Source organism: Panicum virgatum, chromosome 1K (assembly GCF_016808335.1).
Source record: "Panicum virgatum strain AP13 chromosome 1K, P.virgatum_v5, whole genome shotgun sequence".
NCBI lineage: Eukaryota > Viridiplantae > Streptophyta > Magnoliopsida > Poales > Poaceae > Panicum > Panicum virgatum.
Genome location: NC_053136.1, coordinates 1,924,806 through 1,942,228, shown reverse-complemented (window position 1 = coordinate 1,942,228; position 17,423 = coordinate 1,924,806). Strand labels below are relative to the sequence as shown.

Genomic DNA, 17,423 nt, shown 5'->3' with positions numbered 1-17,423 from the left:
AAAAACGGAACGTGTACAAACGCCGAACGATTCGGCTCCGTTTCGATTCCGTAGTAAATAAAAAGTACTAGCAGAAAAAAGACTCGTTTCCGATTTGTCTTGGTTTTTTTTTTGGCCAAAGTATGTCGGGCCAATTGATTCCGGCAGTCTGGCGGCACTCTGGAGGTCGTGGGTTCGATCCCGAATTTTCGCCTCCGGTTAAAAAAACCCCCTCGCCTGCCTCATGTCCAAAGCACTGTGGAGCCCGGCCTAAACTCACAAGGCGACGGACCCCGTGCCGCAGGTCAAGTTTTACATAGTTTTTTGAAAAGAAAAACGTAGCACTATATATCTGCAGAGGATCATGACCGTCCAACGGGAGGAGGATCAGAAGAGAACACCACCACACCACCAGGACCAGGCTGCGACCCTGACAAAGCCTGAAGCGAGCAAGACAAACCAAAGCGCCAGCCAAGCCAGCGGAGCAGAGCGACTCCTTTCGGTTCCCCTCCTTCCACAGCCCTTGAGAAGCTTCTACCCCTCCCGCGCCGCCTCCGCCGCCGCCGCCACAGCAGCGCAAACCCTAACCGCCGTCCTCCGCGTCTCTCCGCCCACCGGCGCCCCCGTCGTCGTCTCCACCGCCGCCGCCGCCGCCGAAGCGATCGGATCTCGGGACCCGTCGAGCCACGATGGAGGACTGGGGTGAGCTCCTCTCCACCTCTCTCGGCTTCCGATCTACGGCTTAGTAGATTCCGTGCGTCGGAAATCTGCGCCGATGGTTTCTCGGCCGCGGAGGTCGCCGCCCGGCGCGACCAGTTCGTGTTCCCGATGCGCGCGCGCGTTTCGCGATGAGACCCCGGCCTCGCACTACCGGTTCCGAATCTCGCGAAGCCGCGGCCTCCTCTTGGCGAGAGTATTTTCGAGCGGAGGGCTATGGATGAATGCGCAGGAGATTGGTTCACGCGGTATTCGTCAAATTTAGGTGTTGCTAAGCAAAAGCACCTTAACCGGCCCCAAGTCTAATGGTTTTGGGGTTTAGTTTTTGGGCCTATGATTTTTAGGATTAATTTGTGAGCTGTTCCTATGCAGGTCTGTTAAATCTTTCAGCAAATGTGTGGCGTTTACCAATTAATTTTCTCCCTCTGTTTAGTTTTAATAACGTGGTAGTTAAAAAGGTTACTCCTATAAATTTTCTGATGAATGTGGCACTGCATGTGGAGTAATGGATGTTTGGGTTTCACCTAAACATGAGGACCAACTTCAAATTGTCTTCACTTGGTTTGGAACAGACAGCAATGCAATATAGTAGGTAGATTGAGGTCACCACCTGCTAACTGTAGTATTCGGCACCTTTCGCGTCCTCTTAATTTTTCGATGTCTTTGTTCTGGAAAATTCCAATCTTTCTGTTTGCTGTTAGAGAAAAGTGAGTGCACAGGAAGACTTCCCATTGGTGCCTTTGGGCAATCTATGTTAGTCCATTGAATTGTATTAGTTCTGATGTTAGTTTATTCTGGCTCTTTCCTGTTTATTGTTAGTGTCTTATGAATATATATAAATCTACTCCACATTTCAGATGCTGAAGATTTTCATCCAGCCGCACCTGTTGTTAAAGCAGAGCCACTTAAAAATCAGTGGGCTGATGAAGATGTTGAAGAAGAGGACGTAAAAGATTCATGGGAAGAAGAGGAGGAGGAGGTACTTCGAAAATCTATACCCATGTTTCTTAGAAGCATACTTGGTAGCATCACATACATTCCTTTGTTTTGGTTCTTTGATTTAGGAATTTGTACATAACATTATTTGTATATAGTTGTGACTTGTGACAGCTATAATCACAACTACCCAGTTCTGATTGTCTTGATCAATAATACTCTGATTGTTTATTTTTCATTGCCTAGCTTTTGGAAATAATTTGGTGGATACTTGATCTATATGCCTCAGTTCTATATGGTTTATATTTACATTATAGGGGTGATTTCTTCTTTATAATACAATTCTATTTGTACACCTGCTTGCTGATTCCATGAGTCGTTGAATAGCTCAAGCAAGTGCTCAGGAGCTTGGATTATTTAATGTAGTTTTCCTTTAATATATTGTTTCTCATTAAAATACACTTCATGGAAATGTAATTGGTGATTGTAAGCCATTGTGATTATTGCTGGCTTTGATATGCTAAGATACAAGAGCAGCATTTTCATGTTGACCCTGATATCTATCAGCTGTTTACTTGTTTTCTGGATGCCTACAACTTAATAAGCTAATATTGAACGGTCACTGATTCAACACTGGTGTTTTTGTTTTAATGACTATTGCAGAAACCTAAGCCACCACCTGTAGAAAAGCCCACGGCGAAACCTAGCAGTAAGGCTCCTGCGAAAAAGGGAAAACAGCAGGCATCTACTAGTGCTGAAGAACCAGATGAACCTCCTCTTAGTCCCACTTCAGAGAAAATTCGCCAGCAAAGGTATATGTTATTTCTACGAACTGTTAATTTGTTGGAAATTATATCGAAACTTTGTGCACATCAACTAGTGATTGCTTTTATCCAAACTGGCATGTATATAAAGTTTATTCATGGTTACAATGTTTACTTATTACAGGCTTGTGGAAGAAGCTGATTTCAAGTCAACCACGGAACTTTTTGCAAAGAAGGGTGGCGACCAAAAGTCACTAGATACATTTATCCCAAAGTCTGAGAGTGACTTTGCGGAATATGCAGAGCTTATTGCAAATAAACTACGCCCCTACGAGGTCTGTTTAACATTGGTAGTGCTATGTCTCTGGTATCTTGCCCTTTTTCTGCAGGATCTGACCTTGTTGATTTCATGTTTGTATTTTCAGAAAAGCTTTCACTACATGGGTCTACTTAAGAATGTCATGAGACTTTCCATGACACCGTTGAAAGGTGCGGATGCAAAAGATATATCTTCATCGGTCACAGCAATTGCTAATGAGAAGATCAAGGCTGAGAAGGAAGCTGCAGCAGGCAAAAAGAAACAAGGTAGCAATTCTTGGGCTCTAGGTGCTTCTCTATTTTGAAGGCAGATCTAGTATCCAGTACCTAGGTTGAAATACATTATCACTGATGCTGACACTGAACGAAATTCTTTCGTGCAGGAGCCAAAAAGAAGCAGCTCCACATCGAGAAAGGAGATGATGACTTCATCCCTGGCCGGGGTGGTGGCTATGATGATCCGGATGAGGACGACTTCATGTGATTCGGCTGGGGGCGAAAGTAGGTTTCTGTCATGTATACCTTGGCAAGCACAGAGATTGTTACTAGAGTTTGCGGCATAGTTGGCATTCCAGAGGCTCCTGGACTGGACACCTGAAACTATTTTGCATGGAACATGCTTATCTATTTGAGGTTGATTTTTGACTATATAGGATGAGGATACCATTTGTGGTCTGGATCCCACAAGTGCGTTTCCTTATTCTTCTTCTTTTGCTTTTCCGTATTTATTTTTTGCCAACTGTACTATATACCATGTATCTGGCTACTTTGGAGTCATGCAAGTAATCCTGGAGGGCACTTGTTTCTGGAGTTGTCTTTTGGAATGGCTTCAGATCAGCTGGCAGTACGACTGTAGCTTGCCCATTTGGCTGGCCGGACCGGTTTCGGATCGAGTATTTTTCATCGTGTCATACCAAAAAAAGGTGCAGGGGCTAAGAAGAGTGCCCAGAAAATGTTTGTTTTGCCTATGAAGCAGAAAATGAATGTATTTTGAATCAGAATTATCAGACTGCCAGAGTGGCTATGGCTGGCGAATATTGGAATTGTACATTTGGGGTTTGACGTTCTGATGCAAACGCAGAGTGTATTCCATAATTCCATTCCATGATGTTGGTAATACTGGTGATTGTTAACTCAAAAAAAAAAATACTGGTGATTTTGCCCGTACACGTACATGTCCTTGTCCTATACGTACACGCCGCCCTCTACAGAGAACATTGGCCAGCTACAGCAACGGCCGTTGGGTGCTCTCGTTCCCTTCCCCTCCACACGATCCGCCATTCCATTTCCTTTCGGATGCGGAGGCTTGGCACAACCGCACAAGAGGGAAGGGAGGAGTCAGGCAGCCGGAGGCCGGCGCTGAGGTGAACTAGTTCTAGTCCTCAGGCCTCGGCGGCGGCGGCGGCCATGGCCGCGCACCTTCGCCTCCTCTCCGCCGCCCACTCCATCCCCACCCCCGCACCCGCACCCGCCCGCGCGCCCACTTCCCTCCACCGCCTCCGCCAACGCCTCCCTGCTCCTCCTCCCGCGGCCCGCCTCCGCCTGCTCCGGCCGCCGCGGCTCGAGGAGAGCCCGCGCCTCTCCAGCGCCGCGCGCTGCCGCTGCGCCGGCTCGGCGGTCGCCGAGGACGGCGGCGAGCAGGCGGCGGCGGGGATATGGGAGCAGGTGCGGGACATCGTCGTGTTCGCGGGCCCCGCGCTGGGGCTCTGGATCTGCGGCCCGCTCATGAGCCTCATCGACACCATGGTCATCGGCCAGACCTCCGCCGTCCAGCTCGCCGCGCTAGGTCCTTCTCCTTTTTGCATTCCTATCCATCTCCATACGGCATTCTCATTACGGCGCACACCATATCGCAACATACTAGTAATACAGTTGGGATCTCTGTCTATCACTCTTGATCTCCCTGCCCAAATGCGACGTGGATTCTACACATTCCCGCTCCCCGTGGCGATCTAATCGCCAAATGCGGTGATTGCACGCTTGATAAACATGTTTTTTTTAGAGTGCTTGATAAACATGTTGTGATGTCCATAAAATTTGTAAAACAGGCCCATCTGATAGAAAGCCCAATGCACTGTTCTTATTCCTCTGCTTGCTTTCCATTCCTTTCAGGGCCTGGGACAGTGTTCTGTGACTACCTAAGCTACATATTCATGTTCCTTTCGGTTGCAACCTCTAACATGGTGGCCACCGCCTTTGCTAAAAAGGTGCATCCTCTGATTCCCTCCCAGATGCTCTGTGCGTCTATGTTAGAATGTTACATGAACTGATTGTGGTGTCATAGTCTATAAGGCAAAGATGATACCACCTTAGCTATGAGAAATGGTTCTGTAGTGTCATAGCCACATAAAGTTATTTCTATATGTTAAAGCCCCGAGGGGCGGCGCGCGGACAGGCAGGCCACGTAGGCCGGAAAAATCCGGCCGTCCGATCGCGAACCGATGGCTACGGACAAAAGAGAATCTTGCTATTTCAGAATACTAAATAAAATCTATTTACAAATTCTATATGTTAAAGCCCCGAGGGGCGGCGCGCGGACAGGCAGGCCACGTAGGCCGGAAAAATCCGGCCGTCCGATCGCGAACCGATGGCTACGGACAAAAGAGAATCTTGCTATTTCAGAATACTAAATAAAATTTATTTACAAAATCTTTTGTATGGATGGGTTGTAAATCACGAGACGAATCTAATAAGCATACTAAATTCATGATTAACTCATAATTAGTGAACGGTTACTGTAGTATCACTGTATGGCTACGGATGAAAGAGAATCTTTCTATTCCGAAGTACTAAATAAAAGCTATTTACAAAACCTTTTACACGGATGGGTTGTAAATCACGAGATGAATCTAATGAGCACACTTAATTCATGATTAACTCATAATTAGTGGACGGTTATTCCGAGGGGCGGCGCGCGGACAGGCAGGCCACGTAGGCCGGAAAAATCCGGCCGTCCGATCGCGATCCGATGGCTACGAACGAAAGAGAATCTTGCTATTTCAGAGTACTAAATAAAATCTATTTATAAAACCTTTTGTATGGATGGGTTGTAAATCACGAGACGAATCTAATAAGCATACTTAATTCATGATTAACTCATAATTAGTAAACGGTTAATGTAGTATCACTGTATGACTACGGATGAAAGAGAATCTTTCTATTTCGAAGTACTAAATAAAAGCTATTTATAAAACCTTTTACACGGATGGGTTGTAAATCACGAGATGAATCTAATGAGCACACTTAATTCATGATTAACTCATAATTAGTGGACGGTTATTGTAGAATCGCTGTCTGGCTACGGATGAAAGGGAATCTTGCTAAGCATACTTAATTCATGATTAACTCATAATTAGTGAATGGTTACTGTAGTATCACTGTATGGCTACGGATGAAAGGGAATCTTGCTATTTCGAAGTACTAAATAAAATCTATTTACAAAACCTTTTACACGGATGGGTTGTAAATCACGAGACGAATTTAATGAGCATACTTAATTCATGATTAACTCATAATTAGTGGACGGTTACTGTAGAATCATTGTCTGGCTACGGATGAAAGGGAATCTTGCTATTTCAGAGTACTAAATAAAATCTATTTACAAAATCTTTTGCACGGAGGGGTTGTAAATCACGAGATGAATCTAATGAGCATACTTAATTCATGATTAACTGAGAATTAGTGAACGGTTATTGTAGTATCACTGTTGCAAATCATAGATTAAGTAGGCTCATTAGATTCGTCCCGCGATTTACAATCTATCCATGTAAAAAGTTTTGTAAATAGATTTTATTTAGTACTCCATGCATGTGCTCAAATATTCGATGTGACTTTTTTGAGATAAAATTTTTGAATCCAATCACAGCCCTAATTTCTATATGTGAATGCCCCGATGGTCGGCGCAAGGGCAGACCGGCCACATCAGTAAAAAAGATTCCCACCATTCGATCCTAAATTGATAGTGCATGTGACTGGCCGTGCCATCGTTATCTTTGAGGCCTTGAGACACGAATGGTCCACGCGTCAGCACTCCATTCGGTCACTGCAAAATATCTGAATCTAGAACTCTCGATCGGTAATTTTGGTGGCCTCCGAATGGGTGTGTGCTCTACTGCAACAACGGCAAAGAAGCTAGGCCGAAGAGCCACGCGGCGAGTTTGGGCGGGCCACTGGGCACGCTCTCGACGGGTGCGGCGAGTTCATACCGTCACCGGCGGGTGACCCGGCCTCGCTCCGGTACGCCGCAGTGCCACATGTTGAGCGTGATAGCCGCGCATTGCATGGTGAGGAGATGCCCAAGGACTGCTCCCGGCCGCCTTCGACGGCGAGATTGAGACGTCAGATTTCAACTACTATTTTTTTACCTTTTTTTACTTTAAAAATAAATATCCTATTTCTATCTATGTATATTCATTTGTCTATACATCTACTACAAACTTTAATATAAATTTATATTGCCAAATGAAAACAAGTAAATAAATTACGCGCGCCAAGGCGCGCGCAAGGCACTCGTTCCAAACTATAGTAGTATGCTTGCCTTTTTGAAAAGACTAGAGGTGCCAAATTAAGGAAGCTGTGACAAAAAAAAGATAATCATTCCCTAGCATGCTTGACTTTTGATATAAGTTTGCTCCCTCTTCATGTGACTATACATTTGTTTGGTATTAAGAATATTGCACCAGGCCCTCCATAGGATACCATTTAGCAGTTTAGAGACTAATTTGAAACTGAGCTCTCGTGAATTTTGGCACTTGGCAGTTTGGCTTGTTGTTACTTTTGTACCTTGTGTGCTCAATGGTTATCAGTGTCAGATGTCAATCACCTTCTTGGATTTTACATTCTTACTGTATCGGTAACCTAATGTGGTTGCAGTTACTCTATGCAGGACGAAGAACTTGCACAACATCAAGTGTCTATGCTGTTGTTTATTGCTCTTACGTGTGGCATAGGAATGTTTTTGTTCACCAAGGTTTTTGGTACTCAAGCATTGACTGGTAATAAGACTCTAAAGAAAAACAGTATCTGGAGCTACAACTATCATCCAGCTTTTCATACTTCCTTTGAAGTGTTGAGCATTTTGTATTTTCTAATGCAAACCTTGATGATTACTTAAGTTTTCATAGTATTATCTCATTTACTGCTTTTTTCCTTTGTCCTAGACTCAACCAACTAAGCATGCAATGCTGTTTAAAGTATGGATTATGTACTTCCTTTATCTTGACTACCGTTCTGATTTTAGTCTTATTTTCAGATTAGGCTGTGTGGTTAGAAAAGATAGGACACACTTATATTTCTCCTGTCAGTTTGTTGTTCCACATATAATCCTTTGCTAATTGCTATTCTCATGATACATTAATTGAACTTTATATGTGGTACCTGACTATCCTCCATTAAACTATATAACCTGTTTTCTTTTTTCTGCTTTCCAGCTTTTGCTGGATCAGGGAATTATGAAATTATCTCTTCCGCCAATACATATGCACAGGTTTGTATAGTTCAACATCTCTCTCTGCTACATTACTCCCCAGTTTATTTTTTAGGAAATGCGTTTTTGGGATATATATAGCTAGCATGTTATGGTTTGAGTTTTCTCTTACTGAGCATAGCACTAAAATTACTAGCGGGTTCAAGAAAAAAGATATCAAAGCGGGTTCTAGAATGAAGTTATGGTCATTGTACCCTGATAGCTTTACTTTCAATATTCAACTAGTTGTGTTGAGTTATGTGTAAACATGGGTGTTAATGATCGATGATAAGACCCCCGATGAACATGTTTTCTGCGTATGAAGTCTACATGTGAGAAAGCTGTACTTTTGCATATTTTCATGTGGTGATCTGATATGACATGATCACATCACGTCCTCACCTGATGCAGATTAGGTGCATATATCATAATTAACTTTTGAAACAGTGTTATGCTTATTTAGCTCCAGATATTGCTTATCATAATCTAATCTGTATAACTATCTTTCGAATTGCCTAGTTTTGTCTCTATTATGTGTTTATTATCTTTGTCCCTAGACCATCTGGACATATCCCTTTCCTTACTTGGCTAGGTGGCTTGGATTCTTGTTTCACACCTACTTCTAAGCTTGTTGAATTCTTCAAATACCCTATATTATAGGATATAAAGTTAACCTCCCTTTTCTGTGTGAAATAACACGTACAAATATGTGTACTTTCAGATAAGAGGCTTTGCATGGCCTGCAGTTCTTGTGGGCTTAGTTGCTCAAAGTGCCAGGTACATGCTATGCCCATTCCTTTTCTCTTATTTTGTTGGATATAGGTTGGTAGTTCTCATTATACTTTTGTGCCTGCTAATTCTGTCCTGTCTTTCTTCTTTGTCAAACTGTTGTTGAAGTCTAACGTATTACTTTTGTTTATTCAGATTAAAAAAAGTAAAATTATCCACAAAAGAAACCTAATGCTAAAAGTTAATCGAAGTGATGAAGCAGAAGTTTGGAATGTGGTTTAAAAGCTATATCTCCACTCTAGATCCCCAACTGCTTTCTCGAATGCTACAATCGTAGCAGAGCAGTGAAAGTGTGCATAAATCTTAAAAGTTTTAGCGATAGTGGAACTCTGGTAGATATATCTTTGAATTTGGCAATTGTAGTATTAAGAATAGTCAGCACTTGTAATCACCTAGTCTTCATATTGACATGAATAAACATGCATGGGTTACACAGCTACACACTTACATGAAAAAAATGGTTCAGATATAAATGAATACTTATAAGCTATCCATATTGCAACTATCTTGATTGGATACATCTCATATTATATATGGTGTGTTTTGTATAACGTAGTCTGGGCATGAAGGATTCTTGGGGTCCTTTGAAGGCATTAGCAGCTGCTACTGCGGTAAATGGTGTTGGTGACATACTTCTTTGCTCTGTTTGTGGCTTTGGAATTGCTGGTGCAGCCTGGGCAACTATGGTTTCACAGGTACCGACACACTTTCCCAGTCACCATCTCACATCTCTGGTGGCACTTATTGACTTCCTCTCTCTATTTTATGGTGCCTTGGCTTTTCATTAAGAAGAAGCAACCTTCTCCTGGCCTAGAAAACCCCTGAACCCCGGCTATGCCGGCGAGGGGATTTTTTTTTAAAAAAACAGCCCTGTAAATTCACTCCTGCGATGATTCAAACCCGGGCCTGCTGGTTGCTACTCAGACGCTCTAACCACTAGGCTAGAGGCCCTTTCACCTATATTTTATGGAAGATGGACTTGTTACGTTGTCTTGCACATTAAGCTAGAAATCGAGAGATAATGAAGTCTCAGATTAGTTTAACTTGAAAAAGAATAGTTTGTACATATTATATGCTTATGGCAGGATACTCCTCTCTATTTAAGGTTAAGGGAGAGGAGATCATCTATAAGGGGCACGCATGAACTATATGGATAATTCCTTCTTGCTATGCTTAGGACTTGGCTAGGCTGGCCATCACCCGAAAAACATGTACCAACTTGAGCATGATTCCACAAAGTTGTTGGTGTCCGATTTATAGATTAATAGGCATACATTCTGATTTGTCCCCAAGTGAAATACCACAGTGGTAAAGTTTTTTTTTTCCCAGACCGCCTCTGAAACCTATAAGTATAACTTCATTTCTTACCAGCAAGTTATCTCTCTTCATGATTTGATCACTCTACCATCTTCCTCTGGCTACTAATGTTGATCTATAGCCAATTTGTTTCGATTGTTGGGTCTGTCTCTAGAGTGGCTATTTTTTGACACACTATCAGGTTGTTGCAGCTTTCATGATGATGCGGAATCTAAACAATAAGGGCTTTCGAGCTTTCTCATTTACGATTCCATCAGCGAGAGAGCTGCTGCAGATATTTGAAATTGCAGCTCCTGTTTTTGTTACAATGACATCCAAGGTATCATTTGGGGTCCAACAATCTGTATAGTGTATACTTTCTTCATATCATTGTAACAAATTATTTCAAAATTCTCTTCAGGTAGCATTTTATGCATTGCTCACATATTCAGCGACTTCTATGGGAGCAGTAACTCTTGCAGCACACCAGGTTTATACTTGGTGACTTACAAAATGATTACTCATATCTAATAAAAGGGAATTTGATAAATTTATCATTTGCTTCATATTTTTTGAAGGTTATGATTAATATCTTATGCATGTGTACTGTTTGGGGTGAGCCTCTGTCGCAAACTGCACAGTCATTCATGCCGGAGCTGATATATGGTGCTAATCGTAATTTGAATAAGGTACCTATTGATTGCAGTGTTAACATTTATGTAAATAACGACACTATGGCATTGGTGCCCTTACCTGTATTGATAGTAATGTGTTGTTTGATGAACATGTGTCCTTGAACACTAGTATTTATATGATTTCATATGGTTCATCTAAAGAAAACTAATTACACCTGATGAATCGATTGATAGAGTTAGCCTCTCTTCAGCAGTTTGTTTCTGAGCAGACACATCCTTTTGAGCTTTCATGGAAAGTGTATTCGCACAGACCTTCCTCCTCCTCCATTAGAGCAATAGCTAATGGTTGACACAGCATACTTCAAATTCATTTCTGTACTAAACTGTATGAATATTTTGTTCCTTATTATGAAAGATCCTAAAGCTAACTTTATTGTAGGCAAGGATGCTATTGAAGTCACTTATGATCATTGGAGGGATTACTGGAGCGGTTTTGGGGGCAGTAGGGACACTTGTTCCATGGCTTTTCCCTAGTCTCTTTACCAATGACAGAATGGTTGTCCAACAGGTATGAGACATCGCTTCAAAAAAATCTTAGATATTATTCATGCTTGGCCACTAGTGTCTAATGCTTGAATTTTCTTTGTAACTCATTACGCCTGCCTTATATTTCCGACAGATGCACAAAGTACTGGCTCCATATTTCAGTGTGTTGCTGGTGACTCCTTCAGTACACTCCCTTGAAGGAACATTATTGGTATGTTGATAATCTGATTTTTTTTTCATCTGTCTGGCCCACACAGATTCTCCATTAAAGTGCACTGGGTTAACCAGACTTGATTGTTTTGCTCCCAAATTAGCCTGGTTTGGCCAATGTTTTGATTGCACGGGCATTTGGCCAAGCATTTGAAAAGAAAAATGCATGAGGTACGACCAAGGAGCTATGAGTTTCTTCTAAAAATTTGGCAACCATCCAAAGAGTGACCAACTCCTGGGGCTACCTAAAGCTCATCGTATTGATTGGACACAAGCCAACACACACTATGCCAGATAAACTTGCATGCTTGAGTACGATTGCTTTTGCAATAAACATAGCAATAACATACCAGAGGAGAGGAGCCCTCGCACTGTTCCCATGCAAAAAAGGCATAGTAGTAGTGTAATAATTTGAACAATCTTTGACATTATGGCATGGTAGTGGTAATCTAATAGAATCAAGAGCTATTCATGCATAATGTTGGAAGGCCAGCATATTTTTGCCTACCATTTGCTGGACAATGTGCTGACATCTAATTTATATTTCCATCCTCTTTTAGGCCGGAAGGGATCTGCGATATTTGAGTCAATCAATGGGTGTATGCTTTTGCATTGGAACCCTTCTATTGATGGTATGCCTGTTTGTTCTCCTTTTTCCTGTCGTGAATCATTAATGGGAGACCACATGAATCTTTATGCTACTTCAATTAAAAAGAGGGGTCAGGAGTCTGAACAATCAATAATAAGAATATGATTTCCACAGTACTTTCTACACTCTGTTCACTTTTGGTTTCTGTCAGTTGATTAGGTTGAGCAAGGAAAAACTACGGAGTGTGAGATTAAAAGGCTCATGACGGTGATATTTTTTATTGTTTTATCTTGAAGGTTCTCCGCAACAAATTTGGTAGCTTGCCAGGATGCTGGTGGATACTCGTCTTGTTTCAATGGGTATGGTCATTTCTATATATTGGATATCTTTACATCTAACATCTAATGTCTTAACTAGCCCTTATCTGGTTTTCTTGAACAATGTGTCCAACTGTACATTGCAGAGTCGGTTTGCAAGTGGTTTACAACGGCTCATTTCTCCAATGGGCATGTTGTACAATGAAAATTTTAACCAGGTTGCCTATATCAAAACGAAGGCCACGTGAAGATCGTACATACCGTTTGATGAGGTGAGATCATGATGAAGATACAAAAGGAGATACACAAACCTGGAAAGATCATAGAGCTGCCATTCTTTGTGCCATAAGTTGGCCTGCTCTGTGTTGGGGAAGAAGTGCAGTAGTGGGCGGTATTATTTGAAAGCAAGGTTTAATACTTAGCCTAGGAGATTAGGGCCATGAAAAGGCCAGTTGGCAACCTAGGGTAGAACTCATCCTCTTGTTAGTATCTTTTTCCCTAGGAAAATAGGTATTATACGTGATAAGTTCCTGCCTTCCTGGTACTGTGTAGGGTAGCGATTGCACTGTCAAACACTTGACGCCATAAGTTTGGAGTTAAGTGAGCTTACGGGGGGCCCTATTTGTTGTTGTTAAGAATTACGAGATGTCTGATATCATGGAAATTGTTTCATAAATCCTGGGAAGTGAGATTGCAAGGATGCATCATTGACCATCAGTGTTGGCATCAATGGCAGGTTCTCCAAATCAGATATTTAAATTTGCCCCTTCAGTGTGCAGAGCACTCACGTGCGAGCGTGCCAGTTACAGGAACTTATTGCGGCCTGCAGCAATTCTTACCATCGTTTTTTTCTTAAAATTATCAGAAAGGAGATCTTACATCCTTTGGATATGTTTTGCTAAAGTTTTTAAGTCGTGGTCAAGTTTATCCCACTCAATTAGCACTCCCGTTTGGATAGAATAGTGCTAAACTTTGGCACTTTGAGGCATTAGCATTTGGATCCCAACACTACGTTTCAACCAGTTGGTACTTTGTTTATCAGATGTCTTAACAATTTATCATCAGGTCAGAATCACTTCAGGATATCGTCGAACTGTCCTCTCAGCTACTTGTCAGTTGTTTCATGCTGATCAATTTTATATTCATAGGGCTCGAAGAGAGCCACGTAGGGGTCATCGTTGTACTGCAGCACGGCAGCAGCTCGCTCGAACTCTTCCTTGAGGATCCTGATCGTCTGCCTGTCAACCACACGGCCTAGATCATGCCCAATCTCAAACGGGTCTTCGATGCACATCAGGTGGCGGTCATTTCCGACGCGAGTAGTCCAGTTCTTCTCCTGCTTGCTGTTCACAATAAATCATATAGAGTGAAGTGAACTTGTAAAATTCTTCCAGACTGACGTGAAATCTGATGAAAACGATGCTGAAAGTTTGTTGTTCAGAAAAGACCGTAGGCTCTTATTACCTGATTATGCTCCCTATGCGAACGGAGATGACGGCGTGCCTGTAATCGTGGTGGAATGCCCAGTAGTGGAAGAACGCCCAGAGCAATTCCGCGATGCTCTCCTTGTTTTCAGCACCGAAATCTTGGAGTTGATGGACTTCATCGAAATATGCACACTCGGCGTCATCAACAGTCATGGTATATGTTTGCTCCATGGCCTGAAAATTGTGGGAAGGGTGACAAACCAATGTGAAGCATGAAGCTCAAAAGGTATATTATTTTGGCATCAACTGAAAATTTCGTGCTCCTTCCAACCTATATGAGCGATTAGAGTTCTAACTGTACTCATAGTTCAGTGACATATAGGTGGAAAATAGCACATAACAACTTTCTTTTTTAGAAAAGTGAAAAAAGAAGAAGAAAAGTGACCAACCATAGTTGAATGATGAGCAAGCCATTCAAAAAGAAGCATACATATGAAGGGAGTGTGGAATGGTGAAAATCAAGGGCCAATCGAGCATAGCACTCCACCATAAAGAAAAAGAAAAAAAAGAGTTTAAAAATGAAAGGGGGTTGAAATGCAAATAATTGGTTTAGCATACCTACCAACATCATAAATCATGCTGGCAAAATTCAGGAGTGGTCTTATCCTAAAATATAACTCGGATTTGACAAGTAAATTTGATAAAGTTAGCTACAAAACCTGCAGACATGGTAGAATCTTGGGCTCTCGCAGCTGCAAAAAGTTGATGCACATAAGAACATACCTGCAGGTTCATGTAAATAAAGATTAGAACCTTAATTTGTATTAAAACTAAAAATATCATTTTTACTCACGCATAGCTAGAGAGGGTTCCACGGTATGTTTCATTGACACCCCTCAGTTTGGCCCAGTGTTTCACAAGAAAGGCCAACTGAAGCAATCTCTGGTCTATCTGGGCGTAATCCTTGAGAAGCTTTGTGTTAGCAACAGCAAAGAGATTGTTGATGCATATGTCACAAGAGAAGCCACTTCCTGGATCGGACATCTTTACAATCGGAACTCTGGCACTGGTAATTGCCTGCATAAACTTCATGTTAGAGACCAAGAGGAACAACATGAACAGACAATCATGCGAAGGCATGGAAGCTAAGTCTTCATTAGAGTTCAATGACACGTGCAATACAAATTGCACACAAGTACAGAATTGCACAACAGTGTGCATAGCAACGCAAGTAAGTTGGATGAGAATGCTGCATAATTCAATAGTAAAACACAACAAAGGCTTACCTCCACATTGTCGAAATTATCAGCTCTTAATACATCTGCTAACCTCACAAGAACCTCAACTGTGCTCGCGGTGCCAATCTCCATCTCAAGACAAACATCAACATCACTGTGTGATGTTCCAAACGAATTGGCGCTTGATCCGTAGAGATGCAGCTGGGCATTGGGCCACTCTTTGTTGACAGACTTCGCCAGAGAGTCCACAAGCTGCTGCTGCTTTGACTTGTGCTCTTCTGACGGCTTCAGGGATTCGTAGAGCGCGAGCAAGCCAGGCGTGAAGGTGTCGATGTCGGGGCGGCATTCCACCTGCGATCGGCGCATTCTGCCCCGCGAATGTGTTACTTGATTCGACTGACGTACGAGCTGCTGCAGAACAGATAAACGAGCGCAGGTAATTCAGCAAGCGAATGAACAAACCATGTGCGATCGATCGATGAACGGTTTGCATTTTCACTGCCACGACGGAGAGACTGCATATATTTCCTACCTCTCTTGGCCGCTCGCTGCCGCCGACGTCGGAACACTCTTGATTAGCAGCCATGTCCAGAGAATTCGTCGCGTCGTCTTCCCGATCGAGACCCCGGAGATGACCACCGTTGTCCTGCTCGCTCTCCGGTTCGAGTCGGTCCTCGGCTTCAGTGGCCGCCTCATCCCCACCGGAATACCCTTCGCTCACCGCCTCCCGATCATCGTCACCGGCATCCTCGCCCTTCTTCTCGACGGCGACCCACGCCTTCTTCTCCTTGCGAACCGCCGCCGCCGCCGCCGCCTTGGGCTTCTGAGAACCAGAGCGACCTCCTCCACCGCTGTGGGCGACGGCCGCTGGGCCCCTCCCCCTCGCGCCGTTCACCTGTCCAGCGAAGCGACCCGCATTGCGCGTCCTCGGCTCGCCGAGCGCCGGCGGGAACGGCCGCGGCCTCACCCCCGCGCCCCACGGCGCCGGCGGGCGATGAGGAGGAGGAGGAGGAGGAGGAGCAGGGGGCTTCCGCGGCGCCGGTGGCGGGAGCCAGTCGGGCCGCGTGGGCGGGACGATGTGGAGGCGCTCCTCGGGGCGCAGCAGCGCGGGGGCCGCGGGCCGCGGCGCGACGAGGCGGTGCGGCGGCACGAGGCGCGCGGGCGCCGCGGTGGGCGCGGCCGGGCGCGGCTTGGGCGCCGGGAGGAGGAAGCGGAGGAAGCCGTCGGCGACGGGGCGTGGCGACGGGGGCGCGGCGTCCTCGGCGGCCAGGGCGTCGCCGGCCATGGCGCGCGGCAGGCGAGGAAGGCGTGAGGAGAGGGGCGTGGGGGGTGAGTGGACTGGGCCTGCCTGGGGGAAGGACGGCCTTCTTTTGGCGGTTTTTTCTTTTTTATATTTTTTAAAAATAAAAATTTTAAAAATATATATTCGTTTTGAAATATTTCAAAAATACCCCCGGTCGCCCCCATAAGGCGACAGGCCTTAAGTGTAATTTTTTTTAAATTCGCAATGAGGTCCCTGGAAAAAAAAGCCCTGTCGCCCCCCCAACGAGCGACACGGCCCTGTCGCCCAGCCCACGGGCGACCGCCGCTGGGCCCAGCCCACGGGCGCGGCAGGGGGGCTTGTCGCCCCCCCCCCCCCGCGGGCGACAGGGGGGCCTGTCGCCCCCCCCCCCCCCCCCCCGGCGACCGGGGTATCCCCCTATAAAAGCTCCAGCCCTCCCATTCCCTCCTCATTTGAGCCCGAAAATTCCACCAAAAATCCAGAAAAAAAGAGATGAGTGAGAAGAAGGAAAGCGGCGAAGTCCTGTCGGATTTAACACTTGTGATCTGCAGGTTAGTACATTTAGTTTATATATTTTTCTATTTAAGTACTACGTATTTAAATATGAGTAATTTAAGTAGGAGTAAGTAATTTAATTTAATTAGTGCTATAGTAGAACCATTTAAGTAGGAGTTCAATGATACTTTAGTTTGTAGTTACGTAGTAGTAAATTAGTTTAGAAAATTAGTTCTACACATTTATTATTATAATTGCAGTACTATTAGAGACGTGTTTATAAATTAATTATGATTTAGAATAGAATTTGGCATATGCAGTATAGAATTTGAGTGTCATCACGTAGTTATGAATACTTATATGTTGTAGTTGAATTTCATACTTAGTTTTTACGGATTATTGAATAAGGTAGTGAAGTAAA

General features: G+C 43.8%; 3 protein-coding genes across 5 annotated transcripts; 2 read left to right on the top strand and 1 right to left on the bottom strand.

The window, feature by feature from the left end:
• The first annotated feature begins 380 nt into the window (after positions 1–380).
• On the top strand, positions 381–3,524 carry LOC120705464 (eukaryotic translation initiation factor 3 subunit J-A-like). The gene is made up of 6 exons (XM_039989833.1): positions 381–681; positions 1,554–1,675; positions 2,296–2,444; positions 2,581–2,731; positions 2,822–2,981; positions 3,098–3,524. Exons 1-6 carry the CDS (start codon positions 669–671, stop codon positions 3,196–3,198), a joined length of 696 nt encoding a protein of 231 aa, XP_039845767.1. The 5' UTR covers positions 381–668; the 3' UTR covers positions 3,199–3,524.
• A 464-nt stretch (positions 3,525–3,988) lies between these two features.
• On the top strand, positions 3,989–13,277 carry LOC120705250 (protein DETOXIFICATION 46, chloroplastic-like). Of its 2 annotated transcripts, XM_039989723.1 has the most exons (14): positions 3,989–4,500; positions 4,827–4,921; positions 7,600–7,708; positions 8,144–8,199; positions 8,900–8,955; positions 9,524–9,662; positions 10,466–10,603; positions 10,685–10,753; positions 10,842–10,952; positions 11,338–11,466; positions 11,578–11,655; positions 12,215–12,286; positions 12,540–12,602; positions 12,707–13,277. In XM_039989723.1, the coding sequence occupies exons 1-14, from the start codon at positions 4,122–4,124 to the stop codon at positions 12,806–12,808; spliced, it is 1,596 nt and encodes a 531-aa protein (XP_039845657.1). In that variant the 5' UTR covers positions 3,989–4,121; the 3' UTR covers positions 12,809–13,277. The 2 variants fall into 2 exon arrangements, with proteins under 2 accessions (XP_039845657.1, XP_039845663.1); XM_039989729.1 differs by lacking the exon at positions 10,842–10,952 and having other exon boundaries at positions 4,009–4,500.
• A 220-nt stretch (positions 13,278–13,497) lies between these two features.
• On the bottom strand, positions 13,498–16,547 carry LOC120705062 (UTP:RNA uridylyltransferase 1-like). Of its 2 annotated transcripts, none has more exons than XM_039989619.1 (6): positions 15,758–16,547; positions 15,274–15,636; positions 14,841–15,064; positions 14,707–14,770; positions 14,025–14,221; positions 13,498–13,903 (listed from the first exon to the last, which is right to left on the bottom strand). In XM_039989619.1, the coding sequence occupies exons 1-6, from the start codon at positions 16,508–16,510 to the stop codon at positions 13,666–13,668; spliced, it is 1,839 nt and encodes a 612-aa protein (XP_039845553.1). In that variant the 5' UTR covers positions 16,511–16,547; the 3' UTR covers positions 13,498–13,665. The 2 variants fall into 2 exon arrangements, with proteins under 2 accessions (XP_039845553.1, XP_039845596.1); XM_039989662.1 differs by having other exon boundaries at positions 15,274–15,633.
• Between the last annotated feature and the right edge of the window lie 876 nt (positions 16,548–17,423).